The following is a 12329-nucleotide window of genomic DNA, read 5'->3' on the forward strand; positions in this document are numbered from 1 at the left end:
GGTTTATGATAATAATCAAAGCAGACGTCCTACGCACCCCACTGCGTCTTTTCCGTTTGATCCGTACAGCTACCAATTTCGAATACTAGCCAATTTCGAACCCCACGAGCCCTTATGTCCAGCAGAGTCGGGAACAATAGAAATGAATCTCCTCACCCCAAGAGATAAATGAAGTCTCCAAGTGAAATACACAAAACACGCTAGATGATTTGTCGATATTGATGATAATGGCCACGCCATCTTCTAGAGAAGAAGTCGTCATATCCGTGAAAAAGAGGAAAACGCCGCCCACAACCCCACAGCCAACGTGACAGGTAGGCTCAAACAAAAACAATAACTCCACCGACGACCCGAGTAATGCTCATAGCCGAACAAGTAGATACGGAAATGACGGCGTGAAGATTATACAATGAATATTATAGCAGGTCGTGTCTATGGGGATGCCCACCCTCCAGCAACGTCCACCCATTCCGCGAGACAGCTGCCTTGCTTGCCTTCAACATCCACAATGTCTGTATCGCACCTGCATCTGCAGCCAACACCATTCTCCTTAACAGGATCAGGGTTGGCCCAATACTCGTCCTCTTCTATACGCGCCTTCTCATCTTCGGTGGTCTCTTCTAGATATGGGATACGCGGCAGTTGTCGTGCGGGGGCGTTTGCAGGGCAATGCTGGATTGTGGTGTGGCGGTAGCCGAAATCACGGAAATAGTGAATATCACTGGGTGACAGGAGGATGCCAGCGGCAAGTGAATGTATTGGTGCATCACCCCACTGGAGCAGTATCGTTAGTCAACAGGGTGGTAAAAGCGCCTAACAGGATCACTCACTCTCTCCATCCAGAAGCCACCACTCCGGTCCATCATCTCGAAGAAGTCTTCATACTCTTTGCTCCGGAAGAAGTCCAAGCGTGCAATTTCGAAGTTACTCCAGAAATGGCACATGTTATAGCTCTCTCCTTCCATGGTTTCAGGGTCGACTTCGTTGGTCTCGCCGGGCTCGGTAATGAGGATTTCCTCAGGGAGGGTCTCTGGTTGTTGGTCTTCGAGTTTCGGTTCCTCAACGGGCTCGAGAAACATTTCCCATAACCCTTGCGATTTAATGTTGTTCTTCCGCTTGTACGCGGAGGCATAACGGAAGATATTCGGCACGGTCTCGCGAAGTTCCTTGACAGCAATGGTGAATCCGTATGTTTTATTGGCCTCGGCCATCTTGATGAAGGGATCACTGATCCATCCGTCAGTAACAGCAAACTGCGAACACTGGAGAAGATATCCTCACTAAGTGATGTCACAGAAGTATGTGATCTCGGGCTCCAGCCGCCAATACCATTCATACTTCAAGAGTAGAGGGTGCCTGTAGAAGAATCTAAGGCGAGATTAGCATTTCAAACAACATGCAGTAAGTGTAATGGCTTACCCAGAATAGAACCGACACATGTGGTGATAGCTTTCCATACCACCATACATGATTGCGGCATCTCCTTGTTTCCGGATACCTTCTTTGGCAACCTCGTGGTCAACCCAGCTGGGGTAACCCCACATTGACTCGTCAATCTTCCCGAACTCTACGGGGGCATCTGTATAATTCTTGACAGTGTTGATGAAGTTATCGTCGAATTCGGCGTCGTTTAAAAAGACATAAGGATAGCGGTACCAGCGGTTGAAGTGCCGTTCGATGGACTTCATTGACTGGATAACGCCATCTACTTCCTTGTTTCTGGCCAGCACAACGAAGGCCGCATTCGCACGGGGACCATCTGTCTTCTCAACCGGAAGACAACCCGTCGCAAAGACTTTATCGTATTTCTCGCTTATTTTTCTGTAAGGACAGGTTGTTAGCAACGTAATAAACATTGAAATTAATGCCGTATGACAGCGCACGAACCTTATAGATGGCGGCGTGCCCGCTGGTATTAGAATGCCCCCTGGGGAGGCCGGATGTCGGACGAAAAGTAGCAAAATCAGGACTATTACAATGCATGGAAATAATAAAACAAAACCCAGGGGTACAGAAATAGATGAGTTGCCCTTCAACCGTATCCTGCGCCTGAAAAATGCAAATCTTGAAGATTTGTGGCCTTTTTCATAGGACGAGTCATCCAAAGGAAGACTCGGTGTTGAGGGCAACCATTTTTGAACTCGTTGAACGAGGCCCATGGGTGCAAGTGTGCCCAGGTTGGGTCGACCCGCAAAGCGATATCAAATTCCAATCAACACGGTTGGGCGACTGCCCGAAGTTGTGTGAGTTTGGAAGGCAAACCGCAAATATTCGAATAATTCCCTCTCAAGTTATATCTGCCGCGCACGAGTAACGACTTTGAACGGATCGAATCGGCGGCGAGCTGGTTGTCAATGTGGACAATGACAGGGGCACGATGATTAATATTAACAGACGAAGGGAGATGAAATAAATCTGTACGAAAAGTAGAAATGAACGAGTGGCCGGAGGCAAGCCTCCTTTCTCTGCACTTTTCTTTAGTTGACCGAGCAGAGGACTGGAAGGGCGTTGAAATCAACGCAAGCGACAATGGCCCTGGACACAGAGGTCGATAATTTGGGGGGCGGCGACCGGGACATCAATCGGGATGGGGAAACGGTGAGGCCAGGTCAAAGACCGAGAAGCTGCGGAAGACGTCCGATGGAGTTGAAGGCTCGAAGGAATGATTTTGGGGACGGGGATGGTCGAAGTTTTGCCAAGCGTAGGGAGGCGTCAGCAGCCATGGGCGTGATTACAGGTGGTAATTTTGGTAATTTTGGTAAGTTAATCTCCCAGCCCGGAAAGGCGGCTCCCCTGAGAAATTGTTACTGGTAAGGTACGGTATCTTATGGTTACTGTATGATGTGTCCTTGCACGAGACGCTGAACTGTTACTTGTAAGTGTAGAAGGATAAACATCAAAGATCGACTTCTTTGTTCTTTGGTTGAGCCCAGAAATATTAATTAAACTCATCTGTCAAGGGTGCAGCGTCTGAGGGCTAAGATTTTTGTTCAAAGCCCTCCTGCTGCTGGAGATTTCGGCGACCAGGTACTGAGACCCTGACGCTTAGTCCGCCTATAAGAGTAACACGTTGTCATTAAGCTAAGGAACCCTTGAGCTTCCCAAAGCCTCCCCTGACCCGCCTCTGCCAATTGGATTACTGGTGGACGCATCTGATTCCAGGGCTGCCGACTGACTCGCGCAGTCGCATTTATGAGTTGGCGAAACATTGAGGACAGCTTATCGCTTCCATCATGGTCCTTTTCTGTTTGCGATATGGGTCAACAGGGGCACCAAATACTTGGTAGCGAAGTCCAAAGCCCTTGAGGTTATATAGTATTTACTCACTGCGCGTATCACGCATAATGATGCCATTGAGACGGGAGGTCCGGCCCATTCCGCATTAAATCTCCAGGGCCCCAACAGCGGGGGATTGTAACAAAATGCCTGAGTAGCCTTAGCCGCGAGGTTCATGGTCGCGCAAGGTCTAAGTCGCGATTGAATTGGGTAGATATGAGTCAAAAGTCTCGACTCTGCAGTTTAATCATGATTATCTTATTTTCCTCACAGGCGTTGGGTGTCTCAATGCTCAGTAGTCAGTACAAGCACGCCTGATGTATCTGACTAACTAGTCGACTACAACAATTTATGCTTTATCATATCCGTGATAGACTTCGTTGCTCGTCAATGCCATGCAAGATAATGGACTTCCCAATGCCTAGAGGCGGAATGTTGTTTATTCCCTTACTGTTGAGCCTGGACCGAGTCCAGAACAAGAACAGGCACCGTCAGTGGGGTGTAAGGTATCGTATATAATTATTTGTGGTAAAATTGATACTAGCGGTAAGCACCGGCCAGCGGCGCGGCGGCAGCGCAGAACCCTGAAACCAAGAACAAATGCCACGTGACTTACGCTTTCGGATTTTCGGATATGTGGCCTCTCAGTCTCAGTTATGTATAAGACTCCCATACTCCAAATGCAGTCATTCTTTATCATAATTCTCCTCATCTTGGGATTGCATGCGAGACTAAAACACCGAAATCCACAAAGAGGAGCATTCGCGCTTACACTACCGAAACTTGATCTCGGGTGTTAAGGCCACTTGGTCCACAAAGTAATTGTTACAGGATTTGCCCTGGTGGACCATTGGCCTCGAAACGACAGATGCTTCGAGAGCCGTGAATCACCAGCCGAGAAAAAAAAAAGGTCAAAAAAAAAAAAAAAAAAAAAAAAGGTTTGTCCGGTATGTTTGTTGATGCCTGCTTGATTCCTAATCAAAGACAATCAACATTTCGGTCCAGTAAACGAAAAAAGAATAAATATTATACGGGTCATGGTTCTCGTTCACCTCATTACGTTGCATTTGCGCCTACCAAGGACTAAGTACGTAGTTCACCCACCTTGCAGACATTGGCGCACAGGCCCGTTCATTACTAGACTGGCAAAGCCATGCTTGCTGCGTCTATATCTAGTCAGGTAGCTTCGTTTCAATTACTCATGGCTAGAACTGGAGGAGAGCACAATGTCGTTAGCGCCATAGACCATGTGCGAAAGAAGGACAGCTCGGCAAGAACCGCACATTGTTCCCATGGATCGTCCATCCCCTTGCATTTGCTATTGTAACCTTGAGCAAAGACGACAAACCCCTTGGGTGCGCCCGGCTTTTGAATACGTTAGAAACAGTCTGATTGATATACCTCGACTTACGGGACGCTGTCCATAGTGCGCTTATATGACCATACGCAGTAGGGAGCTCTGGGAGCATGAATGGTCTTGGTCGGAACGCACCTAACATGGAACTTGATGCTTTTATTGACGGAGGGAATGGCCGACCAATACAGCCTGGAGATATTTCCCTCTGGCCTCCAGCTGTTCATGACAGTAGCTACCGGCCGTTGTATTCGGCTGCTCCAGTACCTACACACGAGAGGTCAAGATACAAAGCTCAGGCAGAACGCGGACGACAGACTTGAAGAGAAGCCCACAGGTATCATCTCATTGAGGTCTGACATCAGGGATACGTACGTTTAACCCATTTCAAATCGTATATCTCGATGTAGTTATGCAGGACTCAGGGTCCTTTGGTGGACGGGAAGGAGCAGGCTAGTCCAGGCCGAGTCTAGAAGCGGGAACTAGTCTGCGCTAGTCCTGACCGGGATTCGGGGATGAATCGGTGGTTGAGTAAAGAGCTTGCTTTTGAGTCGAGACTGTGGGTGCCTTTAGGGGCCAGGGGACGTTGCGCAGCGCCTGTATAGAGCATACAATAATAGTATCTGACTCGGCGACCTAATTTTTTTGATCCGATTGGAATAAATGGATTGGCTGCAATTTCGCCTCGCCCATGGTTTCCTATTGCTCCTGGCCGTGGAGTTGAACTTCAAACGTGCGATCAACGATCGACACCTGCAAAAGAAGGCGCCGAGTCCGCAGCCTCTGGACTCTGGGCTCAGGAGTGCCCACCATTTCGTCCCTTTCGACACAGCCTCTTGCGTCAAGTCTGTTTTGCGCTGGTGCCCTCCATACTTGGTTCTCGTCAGCCAGAAACATTCTGGCTGACTTTTGCTTGCCGCCTTCCTCTGTCTTTAGGCCTCCGTATACTATTTATGGAGGCCTGATCCCATCGCCGCCCCGTTGGCCTAGATGCGCGCCTGTGCAGTGCGTGCTCTCTGTGTTCTATCAGCGCCAGCTTTCTCAAACCACGCCCTCGGCATTAAACATTTCATTCGATAAGACAAATATCATATAAGACACAGGTCGGCGACGTCATGGGGCAAAAGCGCGCGGCGCCCGGCCCGCTGGTTTTCGAGGGGCCCAATACCCCCGCGATTCACCTCCCTGATGGCACTGTGCAACAGTCCTTCCTCTCGCCGATTCAACCATCCGCTGTCCACCGTAACGGCCACATGAATTTAGATACTTTTTCTCCGGTCAACGAAAATGGAAGCTTTGAATTTGATCGGGTCCTCAAGTCAAAGAAAGTGAATCGCCGGGTGAAGCCAAAGCATGTAAGTCTGCCTGGTCGTTAAAGTTTGCGCATAATTGGAAACGAGACATACTGATCAGCTCGGTGTAGGTGTTTAGAGCATTTTGGAAACCTGCGTATCTTGTTCTCCGGCCGAATTTGTTATCGGTCTACAAGGATGAGGAGGCGACCCGGCTGCGAGCGTCCATATCACTTTCCGAGCTGACTGCTGTCGCACCTATCAAATCTCACCGTTCGTCCCGACAGTTCGTTTTCGCTATATTCACTTCATCGAAGAACTATCGTTTCCAGGCCTTGTCGGAACAGGATATGGAGGATTGGATTACGCGGATACGTACCGAAAGCCGTTTAAATGAAGACGAGGATGCTCTTTTTGCTTTATCAAAAAAGAATGCGCAGAAGGATGCGGCGGATCTTAACAAACAGCGCATCTATGACACCACCGATCATTCGGATACTGAATACCGGGAGAGGGCAAGCTCCCCTGAATTTGGTCGTGATCTGCCTTCTAGTCATCGAAAGAGATTTGCTAGTCCCGTGGACTATTCAGCAAATGATATTACCTCATACTCCGAATGGTCAGACGGGCCTGGGAGTAACACGAGTGTCCACTCGAAGTCCAAGCCATCAGTTCATGATTTCTCTTCGTCCGCGCCAACCATTCCGCAGTCCGCACTTTCTCGCGAAGCCGCTAAAAACCACGAGACTGGGACTCTGCGCGACCCAGAAAGGGTTGTCTGCAGCGGCTACCTGAAGTGTCTCAAGATAAAAGGGGGCGTGCGACATTGGAAACGTCTGTGGGTTGTACTACGAGCAAAAAGCCTGGCGTTTTATAAAGACGAACAAGTACGTTTCCCTAATTTTCACCTTGTATTTGCTCTATGAGTCTTTGCTTTTTCTTCCGCCCTTAAAAGTGAGTATGCTATTTATGAAGAGTAACCTAACCATTGGGCAGGAGTACTCCGCCGTCAAAATCATCCCAATGACGCAAATATTCGACGCCGCAGAGGTCGACCCCATTTCTCGCTCCAAAAACTTCTGTCTGCAGATAATCGCAGAGGAGAAAATATACAGACTCTCGACGCCCGACGAAGAATCTCTCGCGCAGTGGCTAGGCGCCCTGAAAAGCATAATTGTTGCGCGAAAGAAACAGGGCAACCAACCAGCAGCGCCATAGTATGTAATTTATAAAGCATAACATGCACACAGACGACTAACCTCCCTTTTGTTCGTTTTCCACTCCCTACACACTCTCTCTTATCTCATCATCTGCATCTCGACATCTCGATAAGCCCTACCTCGCTTATCACGCTCGTTGACAATCTCTTTTTCTTTTCTTTTCTTTTTTCTCTCCCCCTTTGATTATTCGAATATATTACATACCCCGGGTCTATTTACTATATTGGCTCGTTTTGGTTTCTCTGTCACTGCTACCTTTTGAAATGGTTACTGGTAACCACTAATGATTTCCACGCAACCCAGGGCGTGTATACTATTTTGAGCTTGCCTTCTATTATATTGGCTATTATATTGGCGTCAAGGGCGTGTGAGCGTTGGCCCTGAGATACCTTTTTTTTTCCCTTTTTGTTCCCTTTGCTCCTTTTCATTATTGCCTTAAATCGCATCCTATATTCCCCAAGATTGCGTCTTGTGACTTGGATTGGCTCTTTCCCGGTTTCAGATTGTATCTCTATGCGACATTAATTATATACTATATTCTGCTATCGTGCTCTCGTGTCGCGATTAAAACGCAATTGAACAATCCATGTATGGCCCATCCATCCATGACCTCGAACTCTCTAGAACCCGAAATCTATGAAAGAACCGAAAATGCGACATGCCTCGGAGCTAACTAGTTCATATACCTCCGGCACTTTAATCCTCCCTTTCTTCCCCAGGAACGATGTCATAACTTGCCTGTGCAGTGTTTTGACTTTCATGATTGACGACTAGGAATGAAAGAAATACAACCGTGGCCCCCGCCCAGTATAACGGCGTGGCGTACTCGCCCTGGAGGAAAATCTGGCCCACCAGGGATAGCGGTATCGTCAGGCTGAGACCCACCGTTACGACCAGCGGTGAGGTTAAGAGCATCGCATATGCCCAGCAAATGTCTGACAGGAGAGAGGAGAGGGCATTTACCTATGTGGTTGATTGGTCAGTATAATAGTAACGCTTAGTGGTTATTAGTAGGGGTGGAAGTGTAAGCGTACGAGTATGATAGTCCAAACTTTACTGGTATCAGGCAGAGCAAAAGGTTCAGCGCCGGTCATATGGAGGACTATGAAGCCTGGCCAAAGCAGGAACATGTTAAAGAAGCCGACGAGGCCGAAAAAGAGTTGCATGTTGACGCGGGACTCGTCGCCGACTTGTCGTTTAAGGACGATTGTGTAGACGCCGTACATTACTGCGCTGAACGCTGCCATTGCATCACCCAGCGCAATCTCCCCGGCAGACTTGGGAGGAAATCTGCTGCCGCCGTTGTCAGCATCTCCTGGGTTGCTCTCGGTGCCAGAGAGGTCGACGCGGGATATGAGAATTATGCCGATCAGGGATGCGATGACACCGGCGAGTTTGCGGATTGTGAATCTTTCGATACCAAAAATGGCCCCAAAGATGAGGGTCCATACACCTAGAACAGAGTGAGCTATCTGTTTTGTGCTTTGAACTCTTCCAAGGTATCGTACCACTGGTAGACGTCAAGATAGTTGTGCTTCCAACAGTCGTGAATTGCAGACACGCCATAGAGAAATAGTTTGCCTACGGCATTTATCAATACAGCTCTTCCAGCATTCCCCGTCTATACCTAGATCACTCACAGTGAACTAATTTCATGTTAGCAAATCTGGACAAGGTCATAGATCAGGAGGCAGATCTATGTTTAGACTACTCACCCACAACAAGCAAAAATGAAAGCTCAATTTTGCAGTCGCCTTCAGGCCCAGCTTCTCGTTGCCATGGCCTTTCCCGGCATCGTCGGCCCTAGAGGCGTTCCACGCTCCGGGATTATGGTTTTCTGCACCAGAGCCTGTGTCATTTTCGAGTATGCGCNCTGGTTCAGCATTCGAGTAGTGCGAGTCGAGTTGCTGCAGCAAGTTCTCAATGGATTGGACCTGGTATAATTTCCCCGCGCGGAAGAGTCCCCAGAGCCGGCTGGCGACAATCGCGAAGAGTGGGAGAATGAAGGTCGAGGTGTTTAGATAGGTAACGAAGAACGGTTTGGAGTATGTATCATCGGCGAGAATAGTCTGATGCGAAAAGTACTGTTAGAGTAAACCGTCGTAAGAATAGTGGAGTTGTTCGGCACTCACACTGGCCAAAAAGTTCGACGCTGTCCATAATGTCACCACGACCAGGAGCAGACAGATCCCCAGTGTTCTCCTGGCCGTATCGGCCATTCCGGCACGCCTTGCACTCAATGATGGCTCCATGGGGGCGCCGATATTCCACCAGCGTTGTTAATGTGGATTCGGAGGGGTGCGGAGGTGTTGGGGGATGTGCGCGTGATGGCGTTATCAGTCGCAGTCAAGGAGTTGACTGGTGACCTGAGAGTGAGAAGAATCGCAACGCATCAAAGCTTTTTAGGCGAGCGTCTGCGATGCCCAAAATCAATTAATGGCATGTTCAAATGCTGATTGTAGATAGTATTTACTGATTAAGGTTCCAGATCAGGGCGGCCGTGGCGTTTAAGCAGTAAATGCCCGCCCGGGCCAGATCCACCTACAGCCTGCCTCGTCCGCTTGCGGAACGTAGACTCGCCAGTCAAACAGTAAAATGATCCTATTTCAGACTCCTAGAAAATCATAACTATACCCTGGAATAAAGCAAAGCATCAAGAGCAATAAACAGCCAAAACAAAAAGATATCTTGATGCGAACCAGCACGGGAAGAAAGACGCGGAAGTGTTACACAAGGAACGCCCAGGTTGGATATACAGGATAGACGCTCATGAATGGGGATTGCATCCCTCCAAGCTTTCCGGTGATGCGGAATAATAGTTCTCTACGAGCGCAGCAGAAGATGAGCAAGTCTTGGCCATCAGGTAAGAATCAATGACATGTAGTGTAGCATCGGGGTATCAACAGGCGCATCCGTCGCGCTCGGTATTATCGTGGATGTTGATCGGATCAGTGTAGTCTCCGCCGTATTCTTCTGCTTCTTCCTGGGCTAGAGCGCTTCGAGCGATGACTAGTTGTTGTCAGCTAGGGTTATTAAATATGACATCGCTAGTAGAGATATTACCTTCGAACGCCTGCTCGACATTTACAGCTTCCTTTGCACTTGTTTCGAAGTATGGAATGTTCCCCTTCGACTGGCAAAACGTCATGGCTCGTTTCGAAGAGATCATTCGCTTGCTTTCTTCCATATCGATCTTGTTTCCGATAACAACCTATTGCAAAATAATTAGTTTAGGGTGTAGCGGACAGACACACATAACTGCTTTTCAACTTACAAACGGGAAACTCTCAGGGTCACGCGGGCTGGCCTGGATTAGGAACTCATCACGCCAGCTGTCAAGTGCCTCGAAGCTCTTCGAGTTATTCACATCGTAGACAAGGACACAGCAGTCAGCACCTCGATAGAATGCGACGCCTAATGACTGGAAACGTTCTTGGCCAGCGGTATCCCAAATCTATCCATCATAGGTTAGTTCGAGTTCCCGAGTGTCGTCATATAGGATACATGCCTGCATTGTTACTAGTCGGTCATCAACCAAGACTTCTTTTGTCAGGAAATCAGCGCCGATGGTAGCCTTGTAGCTTCCACTGAATTTCTTGTTGACCTAGTTCCAAGTCCGGTGTCAGCGAGTCATGAACCAAGGCATTAGTTTGAGGATATAGGGCAACCGACATATTGGTTCATCAAACTTGTTTTACCGACACCGCTGTCCCCGAGGATTATCACCTAACACAACATACTACATTAGTGACTAGACGAAACTGGGGAGGACGTAAAGCGTACCTTCAGCATAACCTTCTTCCGTGACGCCATTGCGCGGACAAGGTGCGCAGAGTCAAAGTAGAGAAAGGATTAGTAGAGTAAAGAGATAAATCAGAGAATCCTGAATATAAGCTCCCTAGGGCGGCGGGGACTAAAATACAAGGGACTTTGGTAAACTGCTAAAGCGCCTGAAGCAAGAGGATGAGGAGTGAGGAGTAGTTGTTGGGCTTGCTCCGCAGCGGCTTGATGATGCATGACCGAAGCGGGCGGTGGAACAGGCGGTGTGGGGGGAGCCTCCCTATCGGCGGCGCCAGAGAGGGGCTTGGCTACACTTAGTCTTATCAGCTCATCACTCGGGCAGTTCAAACAGTTATGCGCTGTCACAGCTGATCCTCTCATCAGATGCAGCTTTGGTTTTTTAGTATCTAGCTTCGTTACGAAATATGCCTATGAAAACATCTTTTATCTCATGACTCGTCTATCTTGATAAGCTGCCCTCACATGGCCCACTGGAGGGGCGAGTACGCTGCCGCTTTGGCAGCTCGAGATCGCCATGAGAAGGCCAATGTCACAACATACAATGCTTGTATGGATCGCCCTTCCTTTTGGTTCTTGTGCATACCGATTCCGTGGTATATTTTAACCTTCAATATTCACAATTGCTTTAGATACCAAGCTTGCCGATCGAACAGCCTCGTCGGCGGTAGGAACTCCGGATACTCCAGGCACCGCTGCCCAGCAATCTATAGCCCCTGCGCCAGTCGCCGATCCCAGACAGCAGGCACCTCTAGTACAAAGAACTTCGCCGCAGGATATTCTATCCACGACGAGAGTAGATCTAGCGGAAGCGCAACGATCCCGCACCGAGCTTCATGAACGACTTGCTCGTGCAACCACAGAGCTGGAGAGGCTGCGGAAAAGAAACAACCATGACGCCAAACGAATTAACTCGATGGAGGCAGAAATAGCCAACCTGCAACTTCGATTAAGGGATAGAGATGAGGAATTAAAGGGGAAAGCAAAGCTGTTGGAAGTATGTTTGGTCATTCGTTGAACTAATGATCCTTTGGAATCGTCTAACACCTGTTGACTTCAGGAATTTCAAGACGAGCTAGCTGCATTGAACCTTCAAATTAACATGGCCGAGCAGCGGGCGGAGCGTCTACAACAGGAAAACCATCATCTGGTTGAGCGATGGATGGCCAGAGTGGGGAAGGAGGCAGATGCCATGAATGATGCTTCCCAGTTCTCGTGATACCCATTGGCCGTACCTTTTATTTGCAATGCTCCTCCGCTATATAGAGTATTCCACTACGTAGACAGCATACTGCTCTTCATTTTGGAATTTTAACGCATGCCTTTAACTTCGAAATAGACGATTTGCCCCTGGCGACCTGGCGAACTGTAAACTTCTGTAATTGTTAT

The 12329-nt window shown here is 48.5% G+C and overlaps 5 protein-coding genes across 5 annotated transcripts; 2 read left to right on the forward strand and 3 right to left on the reverse strand.

Annotated features, from left to right (window-relative positions):
* Positions 1–432: 432 nt before the first annotated feature.
* On the reverse strand, positions 433–2159 carry ASPSYDRAFT_146072 (glycosyltransferase family 15 protein; the record flags this gene model as incomplete). Its single annotated transcript, XM_040841584.1, has 5 exons — positions 433–774; positions 831–1227; positions 1282–1368; positions 1420–1821; positions 1888–2159. The coding sequence occupies 5 exons, from the start codon at positions 2157–2159 to the stop codon at positions 433–435; spliced, it is 1500 nt and encodes a 499-aa protein (XP_040705768.1).
* Positions 2160–5745: 3586 nt separating this feature from the next.
* Positions 5746–7140, forward strand: ASPSYDRAFT_54911 (PH domain-containing protein; the record flags this gene model as incomplete). Its single annotated transcript, XM_040848936.1, has 3 exons — positions 5746–5985; positions 6054–6809; positions 6919–7140. 3 exons carry the CDS (start codon positions 5746–5748, stop codon positions 7138–7140), a joined length of 1218 nt encoding a protein of 405 aa, XP_040705769.1.
* Positions 7141–7713: 573 nt separating this feature from the next.
* On the reverse strand, positions 7714–9607 carry ASPSYDRAFT_601475 (uncharacterized protein). Its single transcript, XM_040849807.1, has 6 exons — positions 9275–9607; positions 8858–9211; positions 8783–8788; positions 8651–8723; positions 8177–8595; positions 7714–8105 (listed from the first exon to the last, which is right to left on the reverse strand). The coding sequence occupies exons 1-6, from the start codon at positions 9392–9394 to the stop codon at positions 7839–7841; spliced, it is 1239 nt and encodes a 412-aa protein (XP_040705770.1). The 5' UTR covers positions 9395–9607; the 3' UTR covers positions 7714–7838.
* A 434-nt stretch (positions 9608–10041) lies between these two features.
* Positions 10042–10955, reverse strand: rab7 (Rab family GTPase YPT7; the record flags this gene model as incomplete). Its single annotated transcript, XM_040841579.1, has 6 exons — positions 10042–10151; positions 10206–10353; positions 10417–10596; positions 10663–10746; positions 10815–10868; positions 10926–10955. 6 exons carry the CDS (start codon positions 10953–10955, stop codon positions 10042–10044), a joined length of 606 nt encoding a protein of 201 aa, XP_040705771.1.
* A 294-nt stretch (positions 10956–11249) lies between these two features.
* Positions 11250–12294, forward strand: ASPSYDRAFT_40537 (ATG16 family protein). Its single transcript, XM_040846105.1, has 3 exons — positions 11250–11490; positions 11573–11937; positions 12001–12294. The coding sequence occupies exons 1-3, from the start codon at positions 11406–11408 to the stop codon at positions 12157–12159; spliced, it is 609 nt and encodes a 202-aa protein (XP_040705772.1). The 5' UTR covers positions 11250–11405; the 3' UTR covers positions 12160–12294.
* The last annotated feature ends 35 nt before the right edge of the window (positions 12295–12329 follow it).

Source organism: Aspergillus sydowii, assembly GCF_001890705.1.
Source record: "Aspergillus sydowii CBS 593.65 unplaced genomic scaffold ASPSYscaffold_2, whole genome shotgun sequence".
In the NCBI taxonomy this organism is placed as follows: Eukaryota; Fungi; Ascomycota; class Eurotiomycetes; order Eurotiales; family Aspergillaceae; genus Aspergillus; species Aspergillus sydowii.

Bases quoted from the DNA above. Each gene is read 5' to 3' on its own strand.
- ASPSYDRAFT_40537 (XM_040846105.1), top strand. From the start codon at position 11,406: ATGGCCCACTGGAGGGGCGAGTACGCTGCCGCTTTGGCAGCTCGAGAT. The intron at 11,491-11,572 runs GTATGGATCGCC...CAATTGCTTTAG, and splicing joins TGTCACAACATACAATGCTT to ATACCAAGCTTGCCGATCGA. The intron at 11,938-12,000 runs GTATGTTTGGTC...TGTTGACTTCAG, and splicing joins GGAAAGCAAAGCTGTTGGAA to GAATTTCAAGACGAGCTAGC.